At 36.0% G+C, this 18,492-nt stretch overlaps 1 protein-coding gene across 2 annotated transcripts in view; it reads left to right on the forward strand.

Annotated features, from left to right (window-relative positions):
• The window catches only part of ATF6 (activating transcription factor 6), a gene marked incomplete at both ends in the record, with an annotated part of 221,967 nt that overhangs the window by 99,010 nt on the left and 104,465 nt on the right, over positions 1-18,492 (forward strand). For both annotated transcript variants that reach the window (XM_079697746.1, XM_079697745.1), the window contains 2 exons: positions 5,024-5,091; positions 12,351-12,465. In XM_079697746.1, the coding sequence (XP_079553872.1) occupies positions 5,024-5,091; positions 12,351-12,465 (183 nt within the window). The remainder of the gene's footprint in view (positions 1-5,023; positions 5,092-12,350; positions 12,466-18,492) is intronic.

Here is an 18,492-nt window from a genome sequence, read left to right on the forward strand (position 1 = left end):
AGAGTAGAGGGTATGATAAAATCCCTGCCTTCATGGAACTTACATTCTAATGGGAAAGATAAACAATAAACACGTAAAGTGAAATAAGTCATACAAAAAAAGACAAATACCATATGATCTCATTTACATGTGGAATCTTAAAAAAAAAACCAAAACTCATGGATACAGAGAACAGATTGTGGTTGCCAGAGGTGGTGGGTGGAGGGTACAGACTTCCAGTTATGAAATAAAGAAGTTATGAGGATGTAGTTTACTGCATGATAACCATAGTTAATAATACTGTAGTGTATATTTGAAAGTTGCTAAGAGAGTAGATCTTTAAAGTTCTCATCATGAGGGAAAAAATTAAATTAAAAAATAAATAAACAAGTAAATAAATAAATATACTAAAAATTAGAAGTTCTCTAAAGAAAAAGCAGGGTTGGAAGTTAGAGTTCAAATTGAGAGGTGAGTGGCTATTTTAGATTGGGTGGTTAGAGAATCCTTCTCTAAAGAGATGCCACTTGAGTGAGGTATTGTCAAGGTAGTTATTACCAGCTGTTATAACATTTAGCCTCAAAATCTCAGTAGTTTAATGGAATAAAAATTTGTTTCTCACCCAGAGTTTGAGGTAGCTCTCTAGAGTGGCTTTCCTCCAAGCAGTGACTAAGGAATCCAGGTTCTTCCACATTGTAGCCCAGCAACTTGAAATCCTTTGCTTTTAGCTTTGGGTGTTGGGGAAGAAAGTTTGGAAGATGATGCAGCATGTTTTAGGGATCAGGCCTGGACTTTAGTAAATGTTCAGTTGACTAAAACTCTGTCACTTTTCCCAGCCTCCCTTGCAGAAGGTTAGGCAAATGTAGTCTTCCTATGTGCTTGGGATGAAGAAGGGGTTTGGTGAGAACATAGCTTTTGCCATAGGCAGAAAATGAAGGACAAAATGTAAAGGTCTAGGAGAAAATCTGGAGAAACAGCTTTTAGACCAAGGGAATAGAAAGTATAGAGACCCTCAGGAGGAAACAGTTTGCATATTTGAGGAACATCAAGAAGTTGAGTAAGGCTGGATTACAATGACTAAGGGGAGAGTAGCCAAAGATGATGTCAGAAAGACAGAGGAGGCTAAATCATATCAAATCTCATATGCAATGGTGAGAACTTTAGTTTTCATCCTAGGTGCGAGAGGACAGCATTGAGAGGTTTGAGCAAGGCTGTGACTTTATCTGATTTATATTTTTAAAAGATTGCTCTAACTGCTACCCTGAGTAGACCACAGCAGGGAACATGAGTGGATGTAGGGAGACCAGTTAAGCCATTTCAGTAGTCTAGGTGAGAGATCATTGCGGCCCATACTAGAGTGGTAGATTTGAAGGTGGAGGAAAGTACTTGAATGCCAAATATATTTTGAAAGTATAGATGATAGAAATTGCTTTGTAAAATAAAAAGGAAACAGTGTTAATTCCTATGCTATAGCTACTGGATGAATGATGATGCCATTTACTGAGACTGAGAGTAGGGAAGGAGGAGTTGGAGGCAAGAAAAAAGAGTTTTAGATATATTACGTTTGAGATGGCTATTAGACATTCAAGTGGAGAAGTCAGGTGGGCACTCAGATATCCAGGTCTGGAGTATAGGGGAGAGGTTGAGACTGGAAGTTTAATTTGGGATGATATCACCTAGAGAGAAGGTAAAAAGAAGAGAAAAGAGGTAAGGAACTGAACCCTGGAACAACTTCAACATTAGAGGCTGAAGACAAGGAAAAATCAGCACTTGAGAAGGAAGAGGAGTGGCTGGCCAGTAGAATAGGAAAAAATGTAGGATAGTTGTATCCAAAAACCCAAGCAAAGTAAGTTTTTAAGGAAGAGGATGTGATTTACTGTTACAAAGGTTAAGAGATGTTAAGATGAGGACTGGGAAATTACCATTGGATTTGATTATTAGAACTTGTTAGTGACTTTGATGAAGGTTGTCTCATTGGAGTGGTGATGACAAAAGTCTGAGTGATGTGGGTTCAGGAAGTAAAAATAAAATGAGGAAATAGAGAAAATTATTTCAGGATGATCCCCATTAATGGAAACAGAGAAATGGAGTAGCTGTAAGAATCAAGGAAGAGGTTTTATTTTGGGATGGGATATGTTTCACCAGGTTTACCTGTTTATCTACTAATGGAAACTCCTTAGCTATTTGATTATTTGGAGACTAATTGGAAGCAGCACATGATAGGTTCCTAAGTACATTAAAAGTATATTGAGAAACATGGACTTTTAACCATTAAGGGACTGTTTTCAACTATAAAATAATGAGGGTTAGTCTAAATGAGCTTAAGCTCTGACATTTGAGATTCCATGATTATCCAGTATGTGTTTCTCTGGGCCTCTCCAGCACTTTATGTTCACCTATTATGGCATCTTTATTGGTTGTTAGTACTTCATTACTAATGTCACAGTTACCTCAGAGTCCCAAAGCTGTTTACTGACGTTGGAATACAGTGTCCAGTCTGCCAAAGCCTACACGTTAGCTGCCTCCATGGCTGGAGGAAAAATGGACTCTGTTTCCCTTCTGCTTTCCAAATCTGGCGCAAATATATATTATTCGTAGAACCTAAATTATGTCTAGACCCTGGTCGCAAAAAAGTTTGGGTAATACAGTTTTCAGGCTTTCATCCCTTGTTATACAGGGGAAGAGCAAAAAGGGAGCAGGAAGAGATAATTGCCAGTAGAGAATTCCACACAGCTGGTAAAATGGGCTTTATGAAAAATTAGATTAAAATTATTGGCCTAAATGAGTTTTTTGCCTTATCTATTGACATATTAAATTAAGAAGTCATAACAATTCTAAATGTATAGGCTCCAAGTAACAAAGTTTCAAAAACATAATGCAAAAAAGCGACAGAACTAAAGGGAAAAACAGATAAATCTGCAACATAATTGGAGATTTTAATATCTTTCTCATTTCTATGTAAATGTCTGTCTCACCTTTTTTTGCTGATTGTGACCTTTTGCTAAATCCACATAGCTAAAAATGCTGAAGTTCATGGTCAAGTTTTCAGAAGTCCCTTTGTTTATTGGTGTAAATCTTGCATAGGTAAATGGCATATTCAGTTGCTGTTTGCCTGATGTCTCTGTAACTCAGCTTTCCTTAAAGCCTACCCACTCATTTCTGAGCCTAGAGAAAGAAGTCTGGCTTCTTTCAGACTTCTCTGCTAATTTCATGTGTGCCAAAGTAGCAAAATCACCAGCTATTTAAAATTCACCAGCTATTTAATCTGTTTATTTTAAATTTTATATTTATCCACTAGCTGTAGTTTAATTTTGGCTTGATTTACTACTTACTTGATAAGCATATCAATAAATACAGTATTTTATTATTTAAATATATTTGTTTTTCTTTTCATTTTATCTGTGCTCTTTTTATTTTTGTTTAACACATTTTTAAACTTACTATATGTAAGACTGACATTAGATTTTCATAAAATTAGACCCTTGACTTGTTACAGAGCCAGAAATTGGAAGCCCTCTATTCATCCCTGCATATTGGTTCCATCTACCACCAAACAAAATTGTTCCCTCTTCTCTTCCCTTAACCCTTTGTATATTCTTCTATTTTAGCATCACATTATATCATTTCTACATATCTGTCTTCCCAGTTAAACTGCAAGCTTCTAGAGGACAAAAGTCAAATGTTAAATTTTGTAGCACCAGTACATGTAGCAGGCACTCTATGAAAGTTTGATTGCTGAAGGAAGGATGGATGGATATAGTAATGAACAAATGCTAGTAATCTTAAGATTAAACAGTTATTCAAGTCACTGTTTGACAGGGTAATAATAAGGTCACTTCCTAACATAGTAATTGGTAATGTGCTCTTGAACTCTGATACTCTTATAAAACTTTTTTGAAGATCAGCTTACAAAGCTGCTGAGGTATATAAGAAGGCATAGTGCAAAGCAGGTGCTATGTGGAAGACAGGTTTCCAGTGTAGTCTATGTGGACCACTAATGGTTCCAGATTGGACTGTTCTCTGGCCAAGAATCATTGATGAGATCTCTTTAATGATGGATTAGTTCACAGGTGTATTTAGGCATGAAGATCTTTGTGTTTAACTCAGTAAACAATAGGATCTAGTTTCATTATGGACCTTTCATACTTCAGGAAATTTTCATTGGGAAAATAATTATTTTAGACAAACGTAAGTTGTTATATGTTCAGTAATACTTGTATGACTTGGTCATAAACCTTGTGATACTTGGACTAAGTTTTTGAGCTTTTTTTTTTTTTTCTTTTGCGGTACGCGGGCCTCTCACTGTTGTGGCCTCTCCCGTTGCGGAGCACAGGCTCCGGACACGCAGGCTCAGCGACCATGGCTCACGGGCCCAGCCGCTCCACGGCATGTGGGGTCTTCCCGGACCGGGGCACAAACCTGTGTCCCCTGCATCGGCAGGCGGACTCTCAACCACTGCACCACCAGGGAAGTCCTGAGCTATTTCTTTAATCTTTGTGGGAAGTGCCTTAAATGTCTTACTGTCTGTAAGACACATCTCTCAGCCCAGAATGTGACAAAAAGAGTTCTAATTTCTATATTGGTGTTTAGTTATGTGAACTTAATATATCAGTATATTCATGAAAACAACTTTATGGGGACTTCCCTAGTGGCACAGTGGTTAAGAATCTGCCTGCCAGTGCAGGGGACACGGGTTCGATCCCTGGTCTGGGAAGATCCCACATGCCGTGGAGCAACTAAGCCCATGCGCCACAACTAGTGAGCTTGTGCACCACAACTGCTGAAGCCCGTGTGCCTAGTGCCTGTGCTCCGCAACAAGAGAAGCCACCACAATGAGAAGCCCATGCACCGCAACAAAGAGTAGCCCCCGCTTGCTGCAACTAGAGAAAGCCTGTGTGCAGCAGCGAAGACCCAAAGCAGCCAAAAAAAAAAACCAAACAAACTTTATGAATACTTTAATGAAGTTTAGTAAATGTAGAATGAGTCAATATAGGAAGCTTTTCATATAATTACATTATATGACATCTAACCATTTTTTTTCTTTCAGGGTGCTCTGGAACAGGGCTCAAATTCTCAGCTCATGGCTGTCCAATACACAGAAACCACTAGTATCAGGTAAGAACGTGTGGAAGCTCTTGGCTAAGGAATTTTATTATTTCATTCATTCATTCATTCATTCACTCACTCACTCACTCACTCACTCACCACTCACTCACTCACTTACCTGCTCCGGGTCTTAGTTGTGGCATGTGGGATCTTTGTTGTGGCATGTGGGATGTAGTTCCCTGACCAGGGATTGAACCCGGGCCCCCTGCATTGGGAGCGTGGAGTCTTAAACACTGGACCATCAGGGAGATCCCAGGAATTTTAAATACTTAGGATTTCAGTAAGGTTGACATACACACTTCTCTTCCATCTTAAACTTGTTCTCATCATTATCTTGTAGAAATAGATAATTCAGATATATGTAGAAACTAACAGTTCTCTGTAAACAGAATATTTCATTCATTTACTATGTGTATATTTAAAAATATACTCATTATTTCTTCATTAGTTAAAAATGTTTTTAATCTCTGTACCTTCCTCTCAAGTTTGCTGTGAACCTGAAACTGCTATTTAAAAAATAATCTTTAAAAAATGTTTTAAAGTGAATTATAGTTGACCTTCCTTATTCATGTATTCTGTATTTATGAATCCGCTTACTTGCAAAAATTTATTTCTACCCCCAAAATCAATACTGAAAGTGCTTTCATGGTCATTTGCATTCCCAAAAGTTTAACAAAGCAATACTTTGCCTTCCTGTTTCAGCTCTCATACTGTAAACGGTTGTCCTTTTTGAGGTCTATTTAGTGCCATATTTTTCACATTTTATGGTTTTTGCTTGTGAATTCTTCCTTTAAAATGGCCCCCAAGCATAGTACTGAAGTGCTGCCTAGTGTTCATAAGCTTGAGAAAGCTGTATTGTGCCATGTGGAGAAAATGCACATGTTAGATAAGCTTCATTCATGCATGAGATATAGTGCTATTGACTGTGAGTTCAGTGGTAATGAGTGAACACAGCATTTGTTAAAGAAGGTGTCTTTAAATAGAAACACATAAAACAGGATTATATATTGATCAGTTGATGAAAATGCTGTAACTGAGAGAGCCTCATCCACCAGAGGGCAGACAGCAGAAGCAAGAAGAACTACAGTCCTGCAGCCTGTGGAACAAAAACCATATTCATAGAAAGATAGACAAGATGAAAAGGCAGAGGGCTATGTACCAGATGAAGGAACAAGATAAAAGCCCAGAAAAACAACTAAACGAAATGGAGATAAGCAACCTTCCAGAAAAAGAATTCAGAATAATGATAGTGAAGATGATCCAGGACCTCGGAAAAAGAATGGAGGCAAAGATCGAGAAGATGCAAGAAATGTTTAACAAAGATCTAGAAGAATTAAAGAACAAACAAACAGAGGTGAACAATACAATAACTGAAATGAAAATTACACTAGAAGGAATCAATAGCAGAATAACTGAGGCAGAAGAACGGATAAGTGACCTGGAAGACAGAATGGTGGAATTCACTGCTGTGGAACAGAATAAAGAAAAAAGGATGAAAAGGAATGAAGACAGCCTAAGAGACCTCTGGGATAACATTAAATGTAACAACATTCGCATTATAGGGGTCCCAGAAGGAGAAGAGAGAGAGAAAGGACCCGAGAAAATATTCGAAGAGATTATAGTCGAAAACTTCCAAACATGGGAAAGGAAATAGCCATCCAAGTCCAGGAAGTGTAGCAAGTCCCATACAGGATAAACCTAAGGAGAAACACGCCGAGACACATAGTAATGAAATTGGCAAAAATTAAAGACAAAGAAAAATTATTGAAAGCAGCAAGGGAAAAATGACAAATAACATACAAGGGAACTCCCATAAGGTTAACAGCTGATTTCTCAGCAGAAACTCTACAAGAGAGAAGGGAGTGTCATGATATACTTACAGTGATGAAAGGGAAGAACCTACAACCAAGATTACTCTACCCGGCAAGGATCTCATTCAGATTCAATGGAGAAATCAAAAGCTTTACAGACAAGCAAAAGCTAAGAGAATTCAGCACCACCAAACCAGCTCTACAACAAATGCTGAAGGAACTTCTCTAAGTGGGAAACACAAGAGAAGAAAAGGACCTACAAAAGCAAACCCAAAACAATTAAGAAACTGGTCATAGGAACATACATATCGATAATTACCTTAAACGTAAACGGATTAAATGCTCCAACCAAAAGACACAGGCTCGCTGAATGGATACAAAAACAAGACCCATCTATATGCTGTCTACAAGAGACCCAATTCAGACCTCGGGACACATTCAGACTGAAAGTGAGGGGATGGAAAAAGATATTCTGTGCAAATGGAAATCAAAAGAAAGCTGGAGTAGCAATACTCATATCAGATAAAATAGACTTTTAACTAAAGAATGTTACAAGAGACAAGGAACAACACTACATAATGATCAAGGGATCAATCCAAGAAGAAGATACAACAATTATAAATATATATGCACCCAACATAGGAGCACCTCAATACATAAGGCAACTGCTAACAGCTATAAAAGAGGAAGTTGACAGCAACACACTAATAGTGGGGGACTTTAACACCTCACTTACACCAATGGACAGATCATCCAAAATGAAAATAAATAAGGAAACAAGCTTTAATGACACAATAGACCAGATAGACTTAAGTGATATTTATAGGACATTCCATCCAAAAACAGCAGGTTACACTTTCTTCTCAAGTGCGTATGGAACATTCTCCAGGATAGATCACATCTTGGGTCACAAATCAAGTCTCAGTAAATTTAAGAAAATTGAAATCATATCAAGCATCTTTTCTGACCACAACGCTATGAGATTAGAAATGAATTACAGGGGAAAAAAAATGTAAAAAGCACCAACACATGGAGGCTAAACAATATGTTACGAAATAACCAAGAGATCACTGAAGAAATCAAAGAGGAAATCAAAATATACCTAGACACAAATGATAATGAAAACACGACGATCCAAAACCTATGGGATGCAGCTAAAGCACTTCTAAGAAGGAAGTTTATATATACAAGCCTACCTCAAGAAACAAGAAAAATCTCAAATAAATGATCTAACCTTACACCTAAAGGAACTAGAGAAAGAAGAACAAACAAAACCCACAGTTAGCAGAAGGAAAGACATCATAAAGATCAGAGCAGGAATAAATGAAATAGAAACAAAGAAAACAATAGCAAAGATCAATAAAACTAAAAGCTGGTTCTTTGAGAAGATAAACAAAATTGATAAACCGTTAGTCAGACTCATCAAGAAAAAGAGGGAGAGGACTCAAATCAATATAATTAGAAATGAAGAAAGAGAGGTTACAACAGACACCGCAGAAATACAAAGCATCCTAAGAGACTACTACAAGCATCTCTATGCCAAAAAAATGGACAACCGGGAAGAAATGGACAAATTCTTCGAAAGGTATAACCTTCCAAGACTGAACCAGGAAGAAGTAGAAAATATGAACAGACCAATCACAAGTAATGAAATTGAAACTGTGATTAAAAATCGTCCAACAAACAAAAGTCCAGGACCAGATGGCTTCACTGGAGAATTCTATCAAACATTTAGAGAAGAGCTAACACCTATCCTTCTCAAACTCTTCCAAAAAATTGCAGAGGAAGGAACACTCCCAAACTCATTCTATGAGGCCACTATCACCCTGATACCAAAACCAGACAAAGATACTACAAAAAAAAAAAGAAAATTACAGACCAATATCACTGATGAATATAGATGCAAAAGTCCTCAACAAAATAGTAGCAAAGAGAACCCAATAATACATTAAAAGGATCATATACCATGATCAAGTGGGCTTTATCCGAGGGATGCAAGGATTCTTCAATATATGCAAATCAATCAATGTGATACACCATATTAACAAATTGAAGAATAAAAACCATATGATCATCTCAATAGATGCATAAAAAGCTTTTGACAATATTTGACACCCATTTATGATAAAAACTCTCCAGAAAGTGGGCATAGAGGGATCCTACCTCAACATAATAAAGGCCATATACGACAATCCCACAGCAAACATGATTCTCAATGGTGAAAAACTGAAAGCATTTCCTCTAAGATCAGGAACAAGACAAGGATGTCCACTTTCACCACTATTATTCAACATAGTTTTGGAAGTCCTAGCCATGACAATCAGAGAAGAAAAAGAAATAAAAGGAATACAAATTGGAAAAGAAGAAGTAAAACTGTCACTGTTTGCAGATGACATGATACTATACATAGAGAATCCTAAAGATGCTACCAGAAAACTACTAGAGCTAATCAATGAATTTGGTAAAGTTGCAGGATACACCGAAATCTCTTGCATTCCTATACACTAATGATGAAAAATCTGAAAGAGAAATTAAGGAAACACTCCCATTTACCACTGCAACAAAAAGAATAAAATACCTAGGAATAAACCTACCTAGGGAGACAAAAGACCTGTATGCAGAAAACTATAAGACACTGATAAAAGAAATTAAAGATGATACAAAAAGATGGAGAGATATACCATGTTCTTGGATTGGAAGAATCAACATTGTGAAAATGACTCTACTACCCAAAGCAAGCTACAGATTCAGTGCAATCCCTATCAAAATACCAATGGCATTTTTTACAGAACTAGAACAAAAAGTCTTAAAATTTGTACAGAGACATGAAAGTCCCCAAATAGCCAAAGCAGTCTTGAGGGAAAAAATACAGAGCTGGAGGAATCAGACTCCCTGACTTCAGACTATACTACAAAGCTACAGTAATCAACACAATATGGTACTGGCACAAAAACAGAAACATAGATCAATGGAACAGGATGGAAAGCCCAGAGATAAACCCATGTACCTGTGATCAACTAATCTATGACATAGGAGGCAAGGATATACAGTGGAGAAAATACAGTCTCTTCAATAAGTGGTGCTGGGAAAACTGGACAGTTACATGTAAAAGAATGAAATTAGAACACTCCCTAACACCATACACAAAAATAAACTCAAAATTGATTAGAGACCTAAATGTAAGACTGGACACTATACAACTCTTAGAGGAAAACATAGGAAGAACACTCTTTGACATAAATCACAGCAAGATCTTTTTTGACCCACCTCCTAGAGTAATGGAAATAAAAACAAAAATAAATGGGACCTAATGAAACTTAAAAGCTTTTGCTTAGCAAAGGAAACTACAAACAAGACGAAAAGACAACCCTCAGAATGGGAGAAAATATTTTGAAACGAATCAGCGGACCCAGGATTAATCTCCAAAATATATAAACAGCTCATGCAGCTCAATATTAAAAAAACAAACAAGCAAATGCAAAAATGAGCAGAAGACCTAAATAGACATTTCTCCAAAGAAGACATACAGATGGCCAAGAAGCACATGAAAAGCTGCTCAACATCACTAATTATTAGAGAAATGCAAATCAGAACTACAATGAGGTATCACCTCACACCAGTCAGAATGGCCATCATCAGAAAATGTATAAACAACAAATGCTGGAGAGAGGGTGTGGAGAAAAGGGAACCCTCTTCCACTGTTGGTGGGAATGTAAATGGATACAGCCACTATGGAGAACAGTATGGAGGTTCCTTCAGAAACTACGAAGAGTTACCATATGACCCAGCAGTCCCAGTACTGGGCATATACCCAGAGAAATCCATAATGCAAAAAGACATATGCACCCCAATGTTCATTGCAGCACTATTTACAATGGCCAGGTCATGGAAGCAACCTAAATGCCCATCGACAGACAAATGGATAAAGAAGTTGTGGTACATATATACAATGGAATATTACTCAGCCATAAAAAGGGACGAAATTGGGTCATTTGTTGAGACGTGGATGGCTCTAGAGACTGTCATACAGAGTGAAGTAAGTCAGAAAGAGAAAAACAAATATCGTATATTAACGCATATATGTGGAGCCAGAAAAATGGTACAGATTAATCAGTTTGCAGGGCAGAAATTGAGACACAGATGTAGAGGACAAACATATGGATACCAAGGGGGCAAAGTGGCAGGGCAGTGGTGGTGGGATGAATTGGGCGATTGGGATTGACATGTATACACTGATGTGTATAAAAATGATGAGTAATAAGCACCTGTTGTATAAAAAAATAAATTAAAAAAATTCAGGGAAAAAAAATGCTGTAACTAAGCATTCACAGGAACCTAACCTTTATTTCCTTTAGGAGAATGGTTCAGTGTTTGCTAATTCAGTGTTTGTACTGACTTTATAGGACTATAACTACCATAAATAATAAGAATTGACTGTATATTCAAAATATTACAGTCAGAGATGTCCTCTTGAGCACGTGAAATTATTTCAAAGGAAGTTCTTATGACTCAATTATAATTTCCTTTTAGGTCAATCTTGCCCTCCTCTTAAGTTAATATAAGTTTGATTGAAGACATAAAAGAACATATAAGAAAGAAATATATATGATTTTTCTTTTTGAAGAAAAATAAAGTATTTTTTTTAACTCTAACTTTTGGGTATAGGCTTATTGTGCTAAACAATAAAAGACCCTGAAAATATTATTAAGAACTATATTAATATCATTTGAGTATATCTTTTGGGATAAGATGTGCTTTGAGGTATTATAGTTTTAGTTATAATTTTACCAAGGCACTGACTTGGTACTTTTAATATCTATATGGCTAGCAGTTGTTGAGTGACTCCCATGGAAGAGACCCATGCTTGGTACTGACATCTCTGACTCCAGTAACAGTCCTGAAAGGTTTATGTGGTTACCCTAATTTTATTGATGAGGAAACTGATGTTCCTCAGAGATTGATTTCCCCAAGAACATCCAGTTGAGAGGTGGAGCAGGAATTCAGAGCCAGGTGTATTTGTTTCCAAATCCTAAGTGCTTTTCACCTTTCACACAGCCTCATAGACAAGTGCGCCTTCACAGATTTGACAGAATGGTGAAAGATAACTTTTCCTCCGACTTAATTTATGTTACCAAAATTTTAAAATCATGCAAACCAATGCAGAAATCTATTTTCTGGTACTTCTATTTTTTTTTTACATGCTTTGCAATGCACTTGACTGGTACATTTTAGAGCCTTGATACAGAAATGAGAGTTTTGGCTTTAGTGAGTTGGATCTTACAAATATCCTGACCTTGAGCTTTTCAAAATGTTACTATAAAAATTGCTGCCAAAATACTACTAATATTTTGGTTGAGAGAGATTCTTATAATTCTGATGTTACCTTAGAATGGGAAGCATGTTTGAGAGGATAGAAATTTATTAGTTAAAGAACACTTTGCCATTTTCTTACTTCAGCAGGAACTCAGGGAGTGAGCTACAGGTGTATTATGCTTCACCCAGAAGTTATCAAGACTTTTTTGAAGCCATCCACAGAAGGGGAGACACGTTTTATGTTGTATCGTTTCGAAGGGTAAGTTCACTTTGAAAGAATAAAAGAAATAGTTTTGAATACCTGCTATATATGAGGCACTGAGCTGAATGCTGTGGAAGATAAAAAGATATGAGAGATAGGAAGCAATATAAAATAAATTGTATGAGTGGAACAGTCTAAGTGCTATAATACAAGCTTGATTTTGAGCTGTTCACCGTTATGAAGAGGAAACATGGAGTTGATGCCAGGCAATATTTAGAAAATATAAGCTGCTTATTGATTTTTATTCTTTGTTTATAACCAACATATTGTTTGTTTGTTTATAACCAACGGAGAAGTATAAACATAAAAATGTCTTTTTAGGCTATATTCCTGAGACTTTCTATCCCTCTTTTCTCTGTCCTTCATCAAGCATTTACTCTTGTTAGTGAAGAATGTGTAAGATAATCAGTTAGCTTATACAAAAGTAAATGTTTATACGAGCACTTTTGAATGTTACAAATGGGAGACTAAATGGGGAAAAAATGCATAGTTTACTTTCATTCCATCTGCTTTTCCTCTAAAATGAAAATACATTCTGCATAGAGTTGCCATATGAATATCTCGGTTACAGTGCTGTATGTTAAACCAGTAACATATGAATGAATTAGAATTCCTTGTAGTTTGTATCCTAGGTTTTTATTTTTCTTTGTCTTTTTTTTAAAGAACATAGAGAGTGTATGATAGAAATAAGCATATGCTAACAATAAACGATTCATTCTCTGATTATTGTCACCACTCACTGTCACTGAAATTCTCAGTTAACTCAATGCTTTTCCTAAGGTATAAATACCTAGCAGCTCAGAATTTTGGACCAGAGAACTTTGACACTTGAAGATTAGGGAAATCAAACATTTCATGTGTTTTTAGTTATTAATCAAATATGTTAGGAGATTTGGAATACTGTAGTGATGGTATCTCATGATTTCTGCCTTTTCTCAAAAATTTCCTGTGTTCAGCCTATTCTCTCAGACATAGCTGGTATATTTCTATACTGTGCCAGCCTCCAAGTTCATTTTCAGCAGCAAGGGGGCAGCTGAGAACAGGGTTTCAGCAAGGCTCCAACTGTATTGGCTGACCAGAGCTCAGTATTAGCTTTGGGTTGACACAATCATGTTTAAAGTTGGCAGGGGTTGGGGGGTGGGAGTAAACTTTTTAAGATGGGATCCAACACTACGAAGAAGAGACTTGATAGATGTTAAAATGAATGTGTTGAAGTATATGTTATGGAAGTTACCACAGAAGAATATTTTTAACACTGAAATAGCTGAATACATTTTCTTAGGTTTGGGATAATTTCTGTATTATTTGATTAAAACAGTACAGTATATATTAAAAGTAGCAATTGTCAAGCCACAGATTGACCTCATGGCTAGTAGCATTTTTCTAGGGAAGAGAACAAGTATTTGTTATGAAGAAAATTATCCTAGCCTTAAAGGGACTGTATTTTTTACAAAGGAAGATGAATGGTGTTCTTTTTTTAAATAAATGCATTGCGTTTCTTGCATTTGTAAAAGCTACTTCTCATTAGTTTGCTGTGAAAAGTGCTACTAGAAAATTATTTATGACTCTCCCTCCAATCCTTTGATGTTGTAGAAAAAACAGTCTCATGTGTAAGAAAACTGTTAGGACTCTCTTTCACATTCTGTTTGAGTTTTTCATTTCCTAATTACTGATTTATCATATCTTAGTGTTTTATATCAAGGTGAAGTGAGGATAAGCATGAACTTAACTAGATAACAGTAGTTAGAGAGAGACCGCATCCTTTTTCACTTTTTCTTTCTTGCTTTATTTTGTTTTAACAGTTGGGATAAGGAAGTTAATTTTATCATCATGACTATAAATAGTGTCATTGGACAGGAATTTGATTCTTAAATCCCGGATTGTTCTTTTTGTTCTTGCTAAAATGAAAATGAAAGACATAATGATCTCATGCTTAGTTTTTTTTTCATTTTTCCATATAAAATATTCTAACAGTTTCATCAAAAAGGCAAATGGCATCATTTCTTGTGTAGAAAGATGTAGACTTTTTCTTTCATTTAGGTGCTTAATTTCACTGACAGAAATTATTGTAATTGATACTGTGCGATTACATTAGAAATTAAGAAATATAGGGATTCTCATGCCTCAAGGTTTTGCTTAGTATAAACCAGACTTAACAGAGCCAATAAGCAAACCATGTGGTTTTATTGTATAATTGGACATGTGTTTAACAAAATATTTTAATATCTAAAAAAGTAGATGTAGCTATTGACTGTTTAGTATACCATTATTTAATAAACCAACTCTTATGCTTCATAGCTTGGAACGTACACTTGTCCTCATGGAAAATTGGAATAGTGGCTTGTTGTCATTCCTGATTCAACAGCAGCTCCAGTAATTCCATTTTAGTCTTTTTCACACATTGCTCATACAGACTCCCTAAGCAGAAAGAGGATCTGATTATATATATAGTTGGGTAGAATTGCTGTGATAACCTTGGCTCATGATCCGTGGTCCATTCTTTTGTGACCAGGGAAATAGGGTTGATTTCATTAAATGTATTCTTTTGCTTTGTAAGCCAGCAACTATGCAGAAGGAACAGCCTGGGCCACTCTTCTGAGCAAATGATTGTGGTGGGCCCTTAGAGCTTCGTAAACTGTTTATTATGCTACACAACACCTGCTTTAAAAAAAAAAAGTTCTTTCTTGTATTGTTCCCTAGTTGTTTGATCTAAAAGGCTTGTCTTCTCATCTGTATCGTAAGCCTCTGAAAGGCAGGAAGTGCCACGTGCTTTTTTATTACCACTCCTGACACTCAGCACAATGTTAGCCACTCAGTGCTTATTGAACGGAACAATTTTAGGTGTGGTTCACTAAGAGAAGTCACAGTGATGGAAGTTCATTGTTTTCCATAATCATTTAAAGGGTATATTTGCATGTTTTGCTTGGAGAAATTTAAATCTATTTTCCTGATCTAAGAAGTAACATAAACAGTGCTGAAGTCCAGCAGAAAGTTCAGTTAGAGATTACCTGTCTCTTCTTTATTTATGGTTGTACTAGCCAGAGATGCATCAGCTTTGTGCTTGTTTCTGAATCTAAGCTTTAGAGCTAAAAAAAAATCACCTTGGTGAAATGTTTGACTGTGAAATGTTTAATAGTCAATAGGGAGAACTTTGAGGTACTTGCATCCTCGTTTTTTTAATATTTGGCAGAGTCATTTTGGAGTGGATTGTTGTTAGACCTCACTGCTTTCTTTTGTGGAGAAGGGATGGTGTCTAGTATCTCTACAGATTCAAGCAGCATGAGCCAGAAACTTGAAACTTTGGACAAAGAATAGGAAAGATGCTAATTAATGCAGAAAGGTTGACTGGTGATGTTATTGGTTCAAAAGGTTTGCCAAAGGTTTATTCCCATGGAAGGCCATAAAAGAGAGTTTCACAGAATGGCAATGATATTTTCTAAATTAATGCCTAGATTAATACCTAATACATGCTTGGAAGAATGGCATATTTTCTTAATGTATATTATGTATTTCTTGGAAATTTTTGTTTAGTATATATAACTTTATATAAAATCTTCAGAGGCAAGAGGAATTTCCTTAGAAATCAAAGGAAATTAGTTTATAAAGTCTACTTCAAAAGGATACAGCTTCTATGGGGCTTCCCTGGTGGCACAGTGGTTGAGAGTCCGCCTGCCGATGCAGGGGAGACGGGTTTGTGCCCTGGTCCGGGAAGATCCCACATGCCGTGAAGCGGCTGGGCCCGTGGGCCATGGCCACTGAGCCTGCGCGTCCAGAGCCTGTGCTCCGCAATGGGAGAGGCCCGCGTACCGCAAAAAAAAAAAAAAAAAAAAAAAAAAAAAAGGATACAGCTTCTGTTGTTTTGGAACTTCACAACTTGAGTGTGCACATGAATCTTGGAGTTTGGCCATTTTCTTATCTCTGCTTTCATGGCCTTTGAGCCAGATTCTTTCTCTGGCTGGAAAAAAAAATGTGACTAAATGAGTTTGGAAAGATACTTGCATTAAAAAGAAGTCTTATCTTAGAAGAGACTTTTTCAAAAACTTCTTTTAGAGGGCTTTTTCTAAATAATTGTTAGCTTACTTTGAGATTTACTCTTATCCAGGTCTTAGGCATATTGTAAAAAATAGAACAGAGTTGTCTGAGGATCCATTTAACCTGAGTTTACTTAATGATTACATCGGTAACATTATATATCCATTTTCTCTTTCATTTGTATACAAATACAGACACCTTTAATGTATACAGCCATTATAGTTTACAAACCCCTTTCACACATATCATCTTGTTAGTTCTTTACATATAATAAAGTAAGTATTCCTAGTCCTGTTTTACAGATGGAAAAATTGAGGCACAGAGAGGTTAAGTAGCTTCTCTAAGGACAGAAAAATGGTAAGCAGTAGAACTAGGGCAGTAATTGAAGTGTTCTAATTTAATACAATGATATTTTTCCTTTACATTCTGGTGCTGCATTTTAGATTGCAGAATATTTAAATAGCAAAATTACTCTATTCCTCCAAAGCCAACCATGTTTTGTTGCCAAATCTGCTGGACAGTTTTGCTGGAGTTATTGCATAACAATTAAAATTTTTTGTTTGTTAATTACCTGATTGTAGATTAAGTGCTTTATTAGGTTACACTTTGATAATAGTAAAGAATAACTTAATGGTCTGAAAGGTTATAGTATAGCTTCAGATTTCAAACCAAGAGAATAGAATAAATAGGCTTTGAGAGTTTCTGGTTTCTTTTTAAAACATTTGAGGAAAAAAAATCTTTGCTGTGTCTTAAAAAGGAAGTACTTTAGCCAAAATAGACAGTATTTTAATGATTGGTACTCTAGAACTTCTCATAGAGAAGAGTGGTTTTTGTGCGTGTGTAAATGCATTTTATTATGCATTCTGTATATGGCATGCCGGATTCTTGAGATCAGAAACTTTTGATCTCAAGCTCCTTGTTAAATATGAGTTACTGTTGTGTGGTTTTAGGGGATTTAGTCATTTGTTCCTTGGCTCTGTAACAGATTCCTAGCTAACATTAAAAAAAAAAACCCAACAACCTGTTATTTGGATTTTTCAATTGCATACTATAATATAACTTGTTTTATGTTTGAAAAATGATTGTTCAACAGTCTGTGTAACTAGACTTGTAAGTAGAATAGCCATGGGCACAAAGAACTTATAACTCATGAATTATTTGAAGTCTTCAAAATTCTCAGATAGTGGGCAAGTCCATCTGAGTCAGGATAATTTTCCAACTGTTCGTTATTCTTGTGCTCTATTTGGTAGTCTTTATTTTATAATGTGTTTTTCATATGCATTTGTTTAAGCTCCTTTTTTAGGTTGCATGCTTTCTCTGGGCAGGGATAAAGTCTATTCCTTCTGTTTTGTCTTTCTACGAGGTCTGTTGCTATGTACTGCAGACTGTGCAGAGCTAGTCCTAAATAAATATTAGGGCTCAAACTGCTGTTTATTTGTGCCTTTTTTACCTTATTTTTTATGTCCTACTGTTCAAAAGATTAGTAGAGATGGGGTTTGCAGAGACAAAGAAGGAAATTTTTCTCAATGAATGTTTAAAATTACTTTTGTATATTGAATAACCATGAAAAAATTTAAAATATATAGTCTACTTTGATGTGGACAAACTTTTAGCTATAGAATAGAATGACTTCTAAAGAAAGACATCTAAAGTTACCCTGATTCTTCAGGTAGGGTTTAATAATTGATAGTTTAAAGTTTTGATAGTTTCCTTCTCATAAAATTTCAGATTTTTCATAATGAGGGAAGAAAACATTTCCTGAAAGCAAAACTGCATTCTAAGAAAAGATATTTCTTCACATTATGAATATGTGAGGAAAAATGTTTTTTAAATAATTCATAGATACAGGCCTTAGTGACCTGCATTCGAGCCCCAATTCTGTCACTTACTATTTGACTTTGGACAAATCACTTGTCTCTCCTATCTTCAGTTTCCTGATCTGTAAAATGATAAAGTTAGAGCAGATTTGCATTTTCCTTTTAGCTCTAGAAA

The sequence above is a fragment of the Hyperoodon ampullatus genome, assembly GCF_949752795.1.
Source record: "Hyperoodon ampullatus genome assembly, chromosome: 2".
Taxonomy (NCBI): Eukaryota; Metazoa; Chordata; class Mammalia; order Artiodactyla; family Ziphiidae; genus Hyperoodon; species Hyperoodon ampullatus.